General features: G+C 39.6%; 1 protein-coding gene across 3 annotated transcripts in view; it reads left to right on the top strand.

Moving 5' to 3' along the window:
- Positions 1-16,691, top strand: part of PAX3 (paired box 3) — a 99,982-nt gene extending 83,291 nt beyond the window's left edge. For all 3 annotated transcript variants that reach the window (XM_077290877.1, XM_077290876.1, XM_077290875.1), the window contains exons 8-9: positions 13,882-14,128; positions 14,798-16,691. In XM_077290877.1, coding sequence (XP_077146992.1) covers positions 13,882-14,128; positions 14,798-14,832 — 282 coding nt within the window. In that variant the 3' untranslated portion in view covers positions 14,833-16,691. The remainder of the gene's footprint in view (positions 1-13,881; positions 14,129-14,797) is intronic.
- Positions 16,692-18,014: the final 1,323 nt, after the last annotated feature.

Raw genomic sequence — 18,014 nt, 5'->3', positions numbered from 1 at the left:
CTATGTGCTGTATGCGCAGCAAAATTATTCCTGAAGAACACAAACTTACGTATGGAAGATGTTTAGTTTGACCCATATACAAGTCCGAAAATCTGCTGAGAATATTCTAAAAAAAAATATTTTTTATTTCTCGTGCTTTATGACTATTGGAATAAACAAAGAGGTTCACTGACTTCTAAGTCTGGATGAAAAATAAAAAATAAATCCTGTCTTAAAATCTATTAGTGTTTAGGAATTTTGATATTATTAGGATACCATGTTGATATTATTGGCTATATTGCTTTTCTCAAGGTGCATTTATAGCCCTTTAAAAAAATCCCAGTGTCCATAAACTAAAAGAATGCTGCCACCTTGGGAATATATATGATTCTCAAAGCAATAATTATACTGTTAATTTTCATTCAGAAGAGTTTTGGTGTTCTACTTGGGAATTCCAGTGAAATAAATTGACTTGGTAATTGAGTGTCAAAAGGTTGGTTGAATTTACCACGGTCCACAGCTGCCTGAGGTTGGCTTGACATTGTTAATGTGTGTCTAAACACAGGGATTTTTATTATATCAGAGGGACTAATATTCAGGTGTCTAATAGTTTCTCTGAACGGCATGCAATCTATAATTAAAATCAGGCCTCTTTGTCGGGCTAAGTGGGGGCAGTTTCACAGCTATGAATCCTCCCCAAACACATCTTCCTCTCGGCACTGAGAGGAAACAGAAGGATATTGAGAATGACATAAATGAAAAGTGAAAAGACAATTATACCCAATTACACACTCATCAGCCTGGCTCTAGCACTGAGAGGGCATCTTAATAGGCAGAAAATGAGATTTTAATGGCACAAAGGGGAGCAAAAATAACGACTTGCGTCTCTTCCCTCTCCTCTACGTGAGGTTAGAATCTTGAGACGGTTATAGCTACTCTCTGCTAGACAGTGATAAATCTGTGAAAATATAAAGTTCAAAGACTCGAGAGTTAAAAAGGGTGCACAGTCAAATGCGATGGAATAAACATTACTGCCTATGGGCAAAAAACTCATAAAACCTCCCTTTTCTAACAGTAAGTGTAATTAACTTTCACAGCTTTCTTTCTACTGCATATTAGCAGGAAGCCCAAACTTTTCTGGCTTTTAACACACAGTAGGAGTGAATGACTTTAAAAAGAAATAATCATCTTTTCCTAATGTTACGCTATCACATATAAGAACGCGGCCGAGACCAGAAATTAGTTTCTTAATTAATTGGACCAGAAATGTCTTCTACACACACAGAGACAAGGCTTTTTCATCTAAGTATAAAACATTGATTTACATTTTGAAGCCCAAAAGACAACAAAACAGACAAGGCTATGGAAATTATAACCAAATGTATGCGAAAAAGGCTATAGTAAACTATATAGGCCCTTTGGAAGTTGAAGCCTCTAAGGAACCCTTAAGTATCTCTGCTCCATAATTCAGATTTTTGTTATTTTCCTGCATAGTTTTGAAATGGTAAATGTCCACCCAGAGACATGAATTTTTGGACTGAATTCCATAACTGGGAAGCAGATAGGACAATTAATGTTATTTAATGATTTCCAATAGCGTTTGATGTGCAGAGATTGAGAAAGCTCATATTTTCATGATGAAATAAAACCACCTGCAGAGGTCATTAAAGTGATGGAGAGTTCCCTCTGGTTTGCTCATCAGCATCTGGGACACAGAGTATACCGAGTAGTCTGGTCCAAGTGTATAATTATGATCCTATACTACGAAATGAGAAAAATAGACAGATAGGGTGTCAGCTATCATTGGGTTTGTTTTCATTTCCAGTCCACATCTACATTTGGCTCAATATATGAAGTTTACATTATAGCGTCAGGCATTATTGGATATGGAAAGAGGACAATTGTTATGGGTTATATTTTAATAGTATATACTGAAGATGCTATAGATTAAGCATATTCTATTTGTGTGCATTTTAATTATTAACCATGTAGTAAATTAAAATAATCTATAGTTGAGTTTAACCCTGCATCAGGCGCATCTCTGGCGCACCAGAGTTTTGTGCAATGTTCCTCACAGGCACAATAAAATCGCCTAAAATATCTAGTTATCTAAATTTCAGGGCTCTAAAAGTAATCAGTAACCTTCATATGGATGGATTAATAGGGAATATACAAAATCAGATGCAAAAAAAATTAATTTAATAACCATAAAAGTAGCAAAAAGTAGCTAAATTTCGCAACCACCACCAAATAACCTCCAGTTTTCTAGACATAACTATTACTAAGCATTAAAATTAGGTACAAAACTTAATTGTAAGGGAATGTTTCCATGTTCCGTAAAGGCAGCGCTTTGGACGCAGCAGATACCCGCTCCATCCAAAGCGCTGATGGCTTTTGTACGTGCGGTGATTACGCATGTGTGCATTGAACCATGCGGAATCACCGCATCCTATACATAGGACGATGCTATTTATCTTGCGAAGACTGAGCATCTCTGCAAGATAAATAGACCTGCTGTGGTCTATAAAGATGCGTTGCATGTGCGTATTCGGAAGTCAGCCATCTGTGTCTTTGAACACATAATGGAGATGGGATTTCATAAAATCCCATCCACTATGCAGTAACACCTGGTTGCTGCGGATTGGACGCTGTGGCTGTACGCAGTGTCCAATCTGCAGCAAATGCTGAACGTGGAAGCATACCCTTATGCACTTAGATGCTACTGGAATCAAGTTCCTTCAGATTCAGACATTGAAAGCCCAGCAAAAGAAATTCATTGGTAGAGAGAAAAGGAAGGTTGGCAGATCATATTTGCATGGTACAGGCAGATCATGTTATGACATTTTTGGCACTCATAATTTGACAGCCTTCTGTGACCCATTTCCACTGAGTAGGTGGTGCATCTACAGTACAGACCAAAAGTTTGGACACACCTTCTCATTTAAAGATTTTTCTGTATTTTCATGACTATAAAAATTGTACATTCACACTGAAGTCATCAAAACTATGAATTAACACATGTGGAATTATATACTTAACAAAAAATTGTGAAACAACTGAAATTATGTCTTATCTTCTAGGTTCTTCAAAGTAGCCACCTTTTGCTTTGATGATTGCTTTGCACACTCTTGGCATTCTCTTGATGAGCTTCAAGAGGTAGTCACCGGAAATAGTCTTCCAACAATCTTGAAGGAGTTCCCAGAGATGCTTAGCATTTGTTGGCCATTTTGCCTTCACTCTGCGGTCCAGCTCACCCCAAACCATCTCGATTGGGTTCAGGTCTGGTGACTGTGGAGGCCAGGTCATCTGGTGTAGCACCCCATCACTCTCCTTCTTAGTCAAATAGCCCTTACAGAGCCTGAAGGTGTGTTTGGGGTCATTGTCCTGTTGAAAAATAAATGATGGTCCAACTAAACGCAAACCGGATGGAATAGCATGCTGCTGCAAGATGCTGTGGTAGCCATGCTGGTTCAGTATGCCTTCAATTTTGAATAAATCCTCAACAGTGTCACCAGCAAAGCACCCCCACACCATCACACCTCCTCCTCCATGCTTCACGGTGGGAACCAGGCATGTAGAGTCCATCCGTTCACCTTTTCTGCTTTGCACAAAGACACGGTGGTTGGAACCAAAGATCTCAAATTTGGACTCATCAGACCAAAGCACAGATTTCCACTGGTCTAATGTCCATTACTTGTGTTCTTTAGCCCAAACACGTCTTTTCTGCTTGTTGCCTGTCCTTAGCAGTGGTTTCCTAGCAGCTATTTTACCATGAAGGCCTGCTGCACAAAGTCTCCTCTGAACAGTTGTTGTAGAGATGTGCCTGCTGCTAGAACTATGTGTGGCATTGACCTGGTTTCTAATCTGAGCTGCTGTTGACCTGCAATTTCTGAGGCTGGTGACTCAGATAAACTTATCCTCAGAAGCAGAGGTGACTCTTGGTCTTCCTTTCCTGGGGCAGTCCTCATGTGAGCCAGTTTCTTCGTAGCGCTTGATGGTTTTTGCCACTGCACTTGGGGACACTTTCAAAGTTTTCCCAATTTTTCAGACTGACTGACCTTCATTTCTTAAAGTTTTTCTTTACTTAGCTGCTTTTTTCTTGCCATAATACAAATTCAAACAGTCTATTCAGTAGGACTATAAGCTGTGTATCAACCAGACTTCTGCACAACACAACTGATGGTCCCAACCCCATTTATAAGGCAAGAAATCCCACTTATTAAATCTGACAGGGCACACCTGTGAAGTGAAAACCATTTTGGGTGACTACCTCTTGAAGCTCATCAAGAGAATACCAAGAGTGTGCAAAGCAGTCATCAAAGCAAAAGGTGGCTACTTTGAAGAACCAAGAATATAAGACATAATTTCAGTTGTTTCACACTTTTTTGTTAAGTATATAATTCCACATGTGTTAATTCATAGTTTTGATGCCTTCAGTGTGAATGTACAATTTTCATAGTCATGAAAATACAGAAAAATCTTTAAATGAGAAGGTGTGTTCAAACTTTTGGTCTGTACTGTGTGTCTTTTGGAATGTGGGAAAGGTGGTGATTTTTCTCGGTCATAGATGGGGAGAAATCTTTTCAGACTAGAGGGGATTCCAATCATCTTCAGATTTCTTCAGCATAACTCTCCAATCACCAGTTCATGAGCCTTCGTTTTTAGGTACACTCTCCTACGCATTGGTTCCAGTTGATTGCCGAGGTAAATAACTTGAAAATTGATACCACCCACATTCAAAATCGCGAAGAAGATGACCATTGGCCAGGGCTTGATGTATCGGCTAATGCTGTAAGTATCACACATGTGATCTCCAGTATCAAAACCGCATTTGGTTCAATTATAGAAAGTGATCACCTCTGGTTTCTTTTGCACTCCAGATTCAGGATCATTAGCATAGGCATCATGAAGTGAAGATGCAAGAATCACGTTTTTCTTCTTGCTCGGGATGTTTGAAACCAATACCTTCCCATCATTGAAACCAAACATACTGCTGTGTTGTTTTTTCCCTTTTACATTTACAAAATCTGACGGCAATTGTCTCTTATTTTTTCTGACATTTCCAACATTCGACAGTGTCTGCATTTTCAAATAATTGAGATCAAATTCATAAAACCAATTATCAGCCATAATATTGTGACCAGATCCAAATAATGGCTCAGCCATTCCTGTCACCACTTCACTTGGCTTGTTGCTGGCACAAAAAGGATCTGTTGGCTCTTTTGCAACATGCATTTTCATGTTGACTGTAAATCATCCTGACGTTAACAAAGGCAAAAAGTTTTATACCATATTTGTTTGGTTTTGACGGTATGTATTGCCAAAAAACATATCTACCCCAAAAACATGGGAGCATTTCGCCAATAGTGACGTTTTTCCCAATAGCTCTTCTGATATCTTACCACAAATCTTTCACACGTCATGAATTTCAGCAAGCTGGTCATATTCTTTTCGTTGGGTCTGTGTAGTTCTGTCATCAAAATGAAGGCAACGTATCAGGGTCTTGAATCATTTGAGAGTCATCATGAGACTACATTTTTCAATGCCATCACCTACTCTCCCCCAAAGTTCCTCCAACTTTGATAATTCCCTCTCTATTTTCCTGCTAACTGCAGGAAGCCAATGAAGGCCCTTACTTCAATTATATCTGTGGGTTTGATGTCTCTTTCTCTGGAGAATTTGTCCTTGGTTGTGTCACTGTACTGGTTTGCATCTAAAAATACTGTCAAGAATGTAGACAGTGAATAAATTATTCCAACATTTGACTGCAGTTCTAGCATTCTTAGCACTTCCTACAACTCCAGGAAGGTGAGTGACAATGTTGTGACATCCCCTTTGACGATTTTGAGTGACAATGTTGTGACATCCCCTTTGACGATTTTTCCTTGGAGGCTTCTTGGTTCATATGGTCTTTTTATCTCTTCCCAAATATTAGGTGTTACCTGTATCTTGTTCATCTTCATTAGTCTCCTCAACATCTTGCTCCGTTCTGAATTGTTTTAATATTCTTCCCCCTCATCTTGAGATTTGATGTCACTCTCTTACCCAAAAGCTTCAGTCAATGTGGGGTCTCCTTCATCATCATTTCCCAGAAAATACCTCACTTCTTTGACATGAAGGGGTTAGAAAAATCGAAGATTTTCCTGTCCACTTCAGCAGAGAATATTAAGAAGGAAAGATTATTAATACGTGTTAGGGCACAATGTGCTTGAGAGGCCACCCTCTTAATTCTAAGAAAGCCCTACTTATTTCTATGAAACATCCACAAACTTTGAATATTCATTCATAAATCGAGCAAAATAAGCAATTGGGATGAAACCCCCCGGAAAGTACGAACCTTCAAAAGTGAGAAAGTTCGGGCGCAATGAGCCTGTGAGGCCACAGAGGTCACACTTGCTCTCAGCAAGGGCGATGGTAAAACTTAGTGGAGGGTTTCAAACAGCACCTAAAGATAGGAGGGTACTGGGAGGGGCTGGATCCCCTGCTGCCTTGAAGAGGAGGGGGCAATTAAAATGTCTGAGCTGTGGTTGTCAGGCCAGTTGAGCTTGTCTCAGGCTTAAAAATATTAAACAATCTAACCAACAGTCAGTTAAAGGAGTTGTCCACTGCTCAGATAGCCCCTTTTCAATCGCTATGTTTCACCCTTGTAAAATAATAACACCTACACTCACCAGCAGTGTCAGCACTATTTCAGCACTTGCTCTTCTGGGGGTTGTCATGTCACACGATACCTGCGAACTATTAGTGTCCGCTTCACTGTTATTTATTTATTTTACTCACTTATATAATGCCATTATTTCACAGCGCTTTACAGACATCATTATCACTGTTTCCACAAGCTAAATCCCCTATCGGTATGTCTTTGGAGTGTGGGAGAAAATCGGAAAATGTGGTGGAAACCCATATAAAAATTGGGAGTGGGGGAGGGGACATACAAGCTCTTTGCAGATGTTGTCCTTGATAGGATTTGAGCACAGGACCCCAGCACTGTAACACAACAGTGATAACTACTGAGCCACCTTGCTGCCCTAAGGCCAAGTAGTGATTTATTTACTGTCCCATCCATCGGACAAATCAGACATCCGAGAAAGTGATAGAGCAGCTGAAGCTCCACCTAAAATTGTCAATTAAGTCTAAAGGAGGAATCAGTGAAGAGGCCACTGATTGGCTGCAGGGATTGTAGGACATTAAAAGGCATGAAAACCCCAGGAGAGCCAGTGCTGACACCAGGGATGGACTGGCCATCTGGCATTTCTGGCAAATGCCAGAAGGGCCAGCCTGGTCGTGGGCTGCCTTGTCTGCTACATTGTTAACAGAATTGGTGTTCTCAAGAGACCCATACTGTTGAGAGTTGTGACGGAGCACAAAGTCGGTGACTCCTTCACTTACCCCAGCAGGCCACGGGTATCATTAGAAATATTGGTCTTGTAGTAAATCTTCCTTTCCTCCATCCAGGGCAATAGTAGTAATATATCCGATCTGGTTCTTGGGGACAGTGACAGCATGGGCCTGTGTGATTTCAAATGCCAAGGCTGAATTTCAGCCCCAGTCCATACCTGGCTGATACCTTTGGAATGGTGTCAGCAAAGGAGGTAAGCACTGATGTCGTTATTTTAATTGGGTGAAATACAGTGATTGAGAAGGGATTGTCCCAATAGTGGATAGCCCCTTTAATGGCCTGTTTAGATAGTCTGACCAGAAATCTATAAGTACAGAACAACCATTTTGTTCTGTGCACATAGAATATCATTGTTCTTGGCATCACACGTTTTGTTTGCACAGGACTATGTGCTGCAGAGAATGATTATTTTTTACAAATCATTGCACTCAACAAACAAGGGCTTGGATTATTCTTTGGGGTAATTGCTGGCCTGCTTAGGCAACATTATCAGAAATGAACATTATTTGGAATGTTTGTTCCTCAATTATCAGCCCATGTAAAATCAGCATAAGTTAATACCACATTTTGCCTGCTTGTAATTAAAGGGAATCTAATTTTCCCAATAAAACTGTTCATTAAGGTATCCCGATGCTGCAGGGAATGTTCTGCAAGGAATGTTGAGCCTGCAAGTTAGCACCTACATCATATTGGACATCTGCTCATAAGCTTGACACAACACTGTAGGTAACAACTCTGGATCCCTTCCTTCTGTATTATATGTGTGTTGCGAGCATTTGTTTAGATGTGCTTCTAGGATTTCTAGCCTTCCATTCTGCACAAAAATATGGACACCAGTCTCTTGTCATGATACAAAGATAGTAATTGTTTATTTTTTCTTATGCAGTTTGGGCTGAGCAGATGATGGACCTGGCAGAAAACATGCCCTGGTAGAGATCGTTATATAGCAGTAACAAGGGTCAGATGAGCACAGGAATAAAATACTACTGGCTACTTAATTATATCCATGTATTTATTACTTGAAACATAAAACAATTCAGAATAATTTAGATTCTTTTTTTAAATTATTATTATCTGTACATCACAGATCCAACTTCTTAAAAATCAGAAAAATAATAGAAAAGTCCAAAAATAACAATTCTTTAAAAAGAAAGAAAGATGCATAATTCTTATTAATTATATATTTATTATGGCGTTTTCTTTTAAATTTGATATAAGAACATCCTTATAAAACAGCATGTTTTCTTCTGAACACTGTACAAGAAAGCAATTTGCTAAATGGGTAGAGTCATAGAATGTTAGAATTAGAAGGGACCTCCAGGGTCATCGTGTCCAACCCCCTGCTCAGTGCAGGATTCACTAAACCATCTCAGACAGATGTCTGTCCTGCCTCTGTTTGAACACTTCTATTGAAGGAGAACTCACCACCTCTCATGGCAGCCTGTTCCACTCATTGATCATCTTCACTGTCAAATTTTTTTTTCTAATATTCTAATCTGTATCTTCTCCCATTCAGTTTCATCCCATTGCTTCTTATGTTTACTTGTGCATATGAGAATAATGATGATCACTCTACACTGTGACAACCGTTCAGATATCTGTAGACTGCTATTAAGTCTCCTGTCAAACTTCTTTTTTGCAAGCTAAACATTCCCAGATCCTTTAACCGTTCCTCGTAGGACACACTTTGCAGTCTGCTTACCATCATGGTTACTCTTCTCTAAACTTTCTCCAGTTTGTTGATGTCTTTTTTAAAATGTGCTGCCCAGAACTGGACGCAGTATTCCAGATGAGACCTGATCAAGGAGGAGTAGAGGGGGATAATTACTGCATGTGATCTAGACTCTATGCTTCTCTTAATACATGCCAGAACTGTGTTTGTCTTTTTGCTGCTGCATCACACTGTTGACTCATGTGCAGTCTGTGATCTGTTAGCATACCCAAGTCTTACATCTTATCAGCATAAGAGGCAGTCAGTTATTGAAATGTATAAATTTCCATTATAATGTCACATGGTCCAGTGCAGGGGTCCATAATCTCTGCCTAGTATGCTTTTCCTTTACTATTATGTCTCCTCATTTGTGGTCCAATATATAAAGTTAATGATCTTTTTGTAGCAGGTTGACACATTTTGGATGATTTTGAAAATGTGCCCTCTGCCTCTGGATATGTGTAACATAAACTATTCTAGAGTTTGCACAAATATGTCACAAAGGACTTAATGCAGTTGAGGGAGCAGTGAAAATTAATTAAGGTATCTAACTAGCTTGTGTGTTAATTTCTCCATTAAAGACGTTATACACCTACTTTTTAAACAACCCAGAATACTAAAAATAAAAAAAAATAATAAATAATGTAAATAAACAGATTCTGTTTGCTCCTAATTTTTGGATTCCCTCCGAAATATAACCTTAAAGAGGTTCTCAGGACATATGATATTGACACACCATCAGGACTGGTCATAAATATCAGCAACACTTGATACCCCCACCACCTATAAGCTGTTATGTCTGAACAGCACAGCTCCATTTGATATATCGAGTGTAGTGGCTATTGCCAAGTATTGCAGATCAACTTGTATTCAAGAAAACAGCTGATCTACACTATCCGGTAGCTAATAACAGTTTACCAGTAAAGGTGCTGGGTGTCAGATCCCTACCCATCCAATATTGATGACTTATCTGAAGGAGGTTGGTATAGCCCTGTTAGGACCCCTACTTCATAGCATACATGCTCAATGTCTATTTGCTTGAGATGAGCAAATCTAGTTGAATGGAATTAAATTCTCTTTAAATTTTACAAACATTTGTTTTCTCTAGAATATCCATTTTTGCCTGCCTGAAGTTGTGGATACTGTTTTGCTGAATTGTAAAAGGTTGGAAAAAGGTTTAACCCCCCCCCCCTGCTGCTCACTTCTCCCACAGCCAGCCATCCAGTCCTCCGCATCTCCTCTTTCTGCCGTCCCTCCATTGTGTGAATCCTCTTTGGCCTGCATCACTTCATTCCAGGGCTTACAATGCCAAATTGGCCTCTGCCATTGTAGCACATCCTGTGACATCGTGACCTCACAACTTTATGACCTGTGTTGCTTGAGGTGTAGCCTGTGGCTTCAAGGGATGAATGTTGTAATGTTATGATATGAGCAGTAATGGAAGGGTGAGCAGTCATGTCATAGGCCTAGCCGATGATGGAAACTCCAGCATAGATTTAAGCAGGCCAAAGAGGATGCGTAAGACAGGAGAAGCTGAAGAGTTGCGAAAGACCAGATGGCAGGTTGTGTGGCCTGCAACACAAGTGGGTGGTGAGATGAGTATTAATTGAATTTTGTAAACATTGCTCAAGTTTCTTATGCTCTGGTGTCTGGAGAAACCTCAGAACATAATAAGGAACATTCAATTTGCATTGCATTTACCTGATAAATTTGCGTGATTTGCCAAATTCAAATCTTGGTAGAGTCGATCATCTCTGCTATTTGCATGTTCCTGCTTCATTAACCCCACAATGTTTAACTATACCTCCCATAGATAAGGCTTCTCACCTAAAAGTATGTTTCAAGGTCTCCCCATTTCACACATAAATTCACAAGACAGTGATTTTATCTCGACGAGGATTAGCTGTTTATCTTGAGAAATCCCATAGAGGTGTAGGATAGATTAAATACACATGATGGAGATGTCCTTATAAAAGTATGAAAGATAGAATCTGCCATTACTTGATTCATGCCCGTGTGAACATGACTAAGGAATTCACAGCCATTCTGCGCAGTGGGAATAGCACAGAGCAGGTGGCACCATTTTTCTAAGAACCGGGCCTGCATCTGTTTCCCATCACAATAGAGAAGGGCCCGGGACATCTTCAGGACAACGTGTCCGGCTTCCTGTGGAGAAGGCTTCTGTAAATTACACGCTACACATGTGTGAGGGTCAAACATGGCTAGAACGCATAACGTTAATGTTAACTCCTCTCATGCTGGATTGTACACATGTCAGAAAAGGTAGAAATAATGCAATGTACATGAAAAAGAATGGGGGTAGGAATTAAAATTTACACCCATAGGTCACACACAGAAGTTTTAGGGCCCGTTTCAATGTGACTGGCGTTTTTTGATGAATTAAGACAAATTCATTAAGAGGCATGTGAGTTAGGCGCATCTGCTGCTGCGCACCTTTTGCCAGAAATGTCACTAATATTTCTTTCATTATTTACAACGCTAAAATGTAGTAAATTTTGATAAATTTGACAGAGGGTTCACTGTCCCACCCGATCACGACACACTTTAGAAATGTTGGCTGGGGCTGGTGTAAAAGTGATAAAAAATTTTGCGCAACTCTGAGTTGTGAAAAAGTGCTGCAACATTTCAATTGTTTTTTTTTTACCCCAGAATACTCGCAAAAACCACTTGATGAATGTGGTCCTTAGCCTTTTTAGTTCTAAGCCAACATTGATAAATGAAAAGAATAAAGCCAGTCCCTAACCCGACAGTGGCATGGTTATAACATCAGACCCCTATTGACATTTTGGGGTACATTTTAGAAATATCCCCTCACAGAAAAATCTTATTTTTGGTCATCCTAGTAAAATATTCAATGTGTTTACTTACTTGACATATTTTTAAACAATTGTTAGGTTCTTACGTCTAATCCTATATAGTAGAAATGGATTCTTTAAATTAATAGTAAAAGGAATATGCAATTAATATTCTTGGAACATAATGACTAATTACAGTAACGTCACCTTAAGGACTATACTGTAAAGCATTGTTACTTGGTGTATTCTTCCGAATCGTTGCTCTTCGATTCGAAATCTTGGAATTCCTAATCGTTGCTCTTAGATTGGAGATGTTGGAATAATGTAGAATTATTAGAAAAGGTCCTTTGTGTTGGGTTGAACTCTACAGCATAATCTAAGTGGAGCATTTTAGTGTGGACTTACCATTAGATGCCATTTTTAACTGTTTGGTCTCCATGTGGTTCTGCTTTAAGGGACCATTGTTGAGATGTGTTGGCCTATTATATGGTTTGCAATGGGATCCTTATTACATTATACATGTCTTTAGGAAAATATATTCACTATTAACTCAGTTACGGATGCTGGCAATTTTGAGCAAGTCTGATAGCTTTCAAGTGTGTGAGATATTTTTTTTGAGGTCTGCCTCTGCAAACACTGATGCCTGACTCCTTACTGTGGAAACGAGAGCTTCTCTGGAACCGGAAACAAAACTATACTTGCTAGTTTAGTAAAAGGGATTAGATCGAGGTGACTGTGCCCTTCCCTTAGTTCTGTGTTTAGGCGAAAAGGTCAAGACAAAAAAAATACAGGGGTCCTTGGGCCTGGGGCTACTTCCCTTTTTTAGCTTTCAAACAGACATAAGCAGGAAAATCAAATTATTGGGATGCTAATTCAGTGCAGGTAGATTCATGGAAAACTGGAGTTCATTGCAAGAGGAACGGGAGGAATAGTTTTTTTTTTTGTGAATTACTCTGGGCTCATTCTGCGTGCCTTAATATCTTAGAAGGTTTATTGATCCAACACTTTTTGTCAAAGATCGCGTAGACCTCCATATCTGATTTAGGTATTCGCACCATTTTCTTTAGGCTGCCTATGAGAATACCAGTGCCACCCATTTAGGCTATATTCACATGTTCAGTAATCATCCTTTAGAACGAATCCAGCAGCAATTCAGTAACAAAAAAGTTGTGCAGATACAACTTTTTTGTCCAGCTAAAAAAAACTGATTTCAACTGGATCTGTTTTTTTAAAATTAACATTGAAGTCTATATAAAACGGATCAGTTAATTAGACATCAGTTTTTCTTTCATTTGAAAAGAATCCGTTTTTTTGCTTACTGGATCAGTTTCAAATGAAAGAGAACCTGATTGTTGTTTAATGGATCTGTTTTATGTAGACTTCAATGTTTTTTTTTTGGCCCAAACAACATTTTGTTAACGGATTGCTGCTGGATCCGTTCTAACGGATGATTACTGGACATGTGAACGTTGGGACCATGTTGAGGTACACATCCACTATAAATGATATGTGGTCAAAAGGAACTCAAGAGTGGGATTACTAAGTGTCCATAAACCCACGATTGGCTAACATGACTCTCATGACCCTCAATAAAACATGCATACTCGGTTAACCAACCTTTGTCAATGGCTTATAATACCATCGATGTTGGGGAAAGTCTAGAGGTTCTCTATATACATAAAATAATTTCCAGGCGGATTTTTCTCAAATGTATATGTGGACACTTACAATATCGCTGGTAGTTAGAACATAGATTACTATGTGAATAATTTTGTATGATTACTGTAATATGTCTGTATTATGTGAATAATTTTGTATGATTACTGTAATATGTCTGTATTGGATTTTACATACAATAGTTCCTATATATTATTGTATATATTTAGATGTTAGTGAACCATACGCTATGTGTATTATACTTACATAATATCATGTGTGGAAATAAAGCATACTAAAATGGCTGTTCTTTCCCACAGGTAATGGGTCTCCTTACTAATCATGGAGGTGTACCTCACCAACCTCAGTCTGACTATGCCTTATCACCGTTAACCGGGGGTCTTGAACCTAGCACTGCAGTGTCAGCAAGCTGCAGCCAGAGACTAGAACACATGAAGACATTGGATAGTCTATCAACATCTCAGTCATATTGCCCCCCAACCTATAGCACATCAGGATACAGCATGGAGCCTGTAACGGGATATCAATACAGCCAGTATGGACAGAGTAAGTATACTTAATAAATCAGTAATCTGTGCCATATAGCCAGGCCTTTACTTAATAAATGCTCAGAAGCAGGAAGTCTTTAGCAATCTTCAGCATCAAATATGGAAGGTCACAGATTATCTCCTAAGCTTGAAGTATAGTTTAACTGTTTCCATTCATGCAGGGGACCCGATCCCTTGCAATGAGCTGATGTTTTCCTATCAGATAAAGCACAAAACAAGAAACATTGTGGCTTCCAACAGAAGGTTGATGACTCTCCCTTTCTCACTGAGTCTCTTTTGTCTCCGGTGCCCGTTGATTGTTCTCTGAAAAACATCTGTTGCATAATTATTTGCTTAAGTGATGTCAAAGACATCTTGAGGTGATTACGTGCCGAGACATGAGACCTGACCGCCATTAGGTAAAACAGAAGGTTTTGCCCGACATGCAGTAACCACGGGCATGCCCCATATTAAAAACACATGTCTTTAATCAAGTCAGTTCAAGAGTCATTAAAGTATATGATCACATATTCTGAAGAGTTTGTCAAACTTGTCCCGGGAATAAAAATATTAGCCCTATTCTTTGATTTCCCAGTATTACATGTGACAGTGTCAACCTATGGTTCAGGCTGGCTCTTTAAGTGAATTGGTCTTAAGTCTTCTAAACATCTCTCTCTATTTCCTACAGGTGCCTTTCATTATCTGAAGCCAGATATTGCATAGAGTGACTGTCTCTGTTAGGACTGGACATTTGGGCAAGATGGATATTCTCATCAATGAGCAGCACCAACTGGAGCTTGACTGCAAGAACAATAAATAGATGATAAAGACTTCTTTTATGCAGTGAAGTGGATAACGAAAGATATTATATTTCAGCTGGATGTTTAGGGCAAAATAGTACATCCTACCGTTCTTCTGGAATGACTTATCTAATAACAGAGCAACTGTTCCAAGCATGGAAGCCACAGGTGTACGACTCAACTAAGCTCCACTTTGGAAGTCAGAACTTTTCCCGGGTTCTACAAGAAGTTGAAGAGAGAATATTTTTTTATGTTGGACCCTGGTTAGTAACAAAATGATGAGACAGCTGTAAGTGTGAAACCTTTCTGTGTCGGACCAAGCCTCATAAAAAGAACAGAGCAGGGAATATAGAGGATTTTGTGCCTCTTGGGGTCGGTCATGGTGATTTGACTGTATAGATTACATTCCATATTACAATTACAAGCTTGGTCATCCACCTGTTATTTAGGGTTGACATAAATAGACAAACAATGCCGCATGTTTATTAAGACTTTACTAGGATTAACACCCAGCATTTAAGAACTGGCAAATACATTTGGCGTGAGAAATAAACAACAGAGAGGGAAACGCCCAGCGCCAAATTGTGACTGAAAGACATTGATTTCATGGCTGTCAATCAACGTGCAATAACATACCTCACTTCAGCATCCCTTTCATGTCTTGCAAATGCAATGGGATTGTATTTTTCTGCAAGTTTATTCAGTTTCAAAGACATTTCTGAAGCTTGATTTGACATTTTCTACATGAAAGCCACTCTTTCTATTTTATAATACAGTAAAAAGGCATTCCACCATTATGTCTGTTGTATGTTTCTATAAGACTATGCCGCCTGTGGATTCTTTCTTCTTACGTGTTTGATTCGGAAACCTAACATGTCTTTGCCAGGATTTTTAGGCGAGGATTGATGGTAATTTTAGAATCCATAGGGGGGCCATTGCTTGATTTAAACTGGATTAGTTTAAGTAATTATATAAAATAGTAACATCAGGTCAAAGTCTAAGCGCCAGCTAATTGTGATCAATGGAATAATTAGACATCTTAAGTAAACATTTTCTGTTTTAAACCTTGAAAGTTAAAGACTACCATATAAATTAATTTTAAATAATCTGCTCCCTTTAAACAGAGGAGAAAACTATCTGAGACCTGAACTATCTTTTCTCTAAGGCTGGGGTCACATTTGCGAGTGCAATGTGAGAAACTCGCGCGAGTCTCTCACCTCGATACCCGGCACTGCCACCGTCACTCGGTACCGGAGTGTGCGGCTGCATGTATTTCTATGCAGCTGAACGCTCTGGTCCTGAGAACCGGCGGCAGTGCCCGGAATTGATGCGAGAGACTCACGTGAGTTTCTCACATTGCACTTGCAAGTGTGACACCGGCCTAAATTGGGCAATCTGTTATACCTAGTGGAGGACATGAGATGAGGTGCATGACACAGGAATTCCAAAGACACCAAAGAAAGAATTATTGTGCCATGAAGCACCTTATTTAGTAAGCGTAACACAGTCTATCAGTCTTGCCTTTGGAGTGTTTCTTAAAGAATTCAATTTACAGTGTGCCGGACTTTTCCTTTATGAATCATTTGAGGGGCAACAAAAGCCTGTTCTAAATTCAAGAGTATGCTGCATTTATCAGGAATTGGTCAATAAAGAATCCGTATATGACAGATCTACTTTTTGAAAAACAAACAAAACAAAAAAACATGGCGCAGTTGTTGAACTGATTTCAGTGCTTGATGAGAAGGCAAAAGAAAGGGTTACTCAGTTGTCTTATATTGATAATGTACAAAAAATGATGTTAGATGGTTGAAAATTTACAATCTTATTTATTTCTTCGCTTTCTTGACAAGTGAAGCGAGGTAGAGCACAAAATACATTCCTTTAAGAATGATGGGTAATTCATTAGGGATCTAGTTAGGTTAGTGATGAGATCACGCTTTCGTCTTAGAGGTGATGGAAGAAGTTAAATTTTATCTGTGTGCAGTCGGGATTTCCGGCAACAGATGCTGCAATATGTTTCATGTAATAAAGTGCAGTAAATATTTACTATTTATAATAAAACCATTATAAATACATGAGATGTAAGATTGTTTTCTTAATGACCGAGTGTGGCTGTGTCAATATGCATGGATGTGTACGGGATGAATCGTGTTTCCAGGTATGCCACCTTTCCAATAACGCCTGTATTACTATTACCACTTCAGCCGTTAAATGAAAAATACCATAATGACTAGTGTTGAGCGATACCTTCCGATACTTGAAAGTATCGGTATTGGATAGTATCGGGCGATACCCGAAAAATATCGGATATCGCCGATACCGATACCCGATACCAATACAAGTCAATGGGACTCAAGTATCGGAAGGTATCCTGGATGGTTCCCAGGGTCTGAAGGAGAGGAGACTCTCCTTCAGGCCCTGGGATCCATATTCATGTAAAAAATAAAGAATTAAAATAAAAAATATGGATATACTCACCCGTCCGGGGGCCCCTGGACCTTACCGATTGTAACCGGCAGCCTCCGTTCCTAAGAATGAGCAGTTTAAGACCTTCGATGACGTCGCGGCTTGTGATTGGTCGCATGCCGCTCATGTGACCGCTCACGTGACCAATCACAGGCTGCGACGTCATCGCAGGCCCTAAACTCCTCAATGAGAGACTCGCGCGATGAGGAGTTTTTAGGACCTGCAATGACGTCGTGGCCTGTGATTGGTCGCGTGAGCGGTCACATGAGCGACACGCGACCAATCACAAGCCGCGACATCATCGAAGGTCTTAAACTGCTCATTCTTAGGAACGGAGGCTGCCGGTTACAATCGGTAAGGTCCAGGGGCCCCCGGACGGGTGAGTATATCCATATTTTTTATTTTAATTCTTTATTTTTTACATGAATATGGATCCCAGGGCCTGAAGGAGAGTCTCCTCTCCTCCAGACCCTGGGAACCATACACTGGGAACTTCCGATTCCGATTTCCGATACCACAAAAGTATCGGAACTCGGTATCGGAATTCCGATACCGCAAGTATCGGCCGATACCCGATACTTGCGGTATCGGAATGCTCAACACTAATAATGACCATAATTGGCTGCCAACTAAGGGACC

The sequence above is a fragment of the Ranitomeya variabilis genome, chromosome 2 (assembly GCF_051348905.1).
Source record: "Ranitomeya variabilis isolate aRanVar5 chromosome 2, aRanVar5.hap1, whole genome shotgun sequence".
NCBI lineage: Eukaryota > Metazoa > Chordata > Amphibia > Anura > Dendrobatidae > Ranitomeya > Ranitomeya variabilis.
Note: the sequence above shows the minus strand (reverse complement) of the source record. Positions and strands in the feature narration are given on the sequence as shown.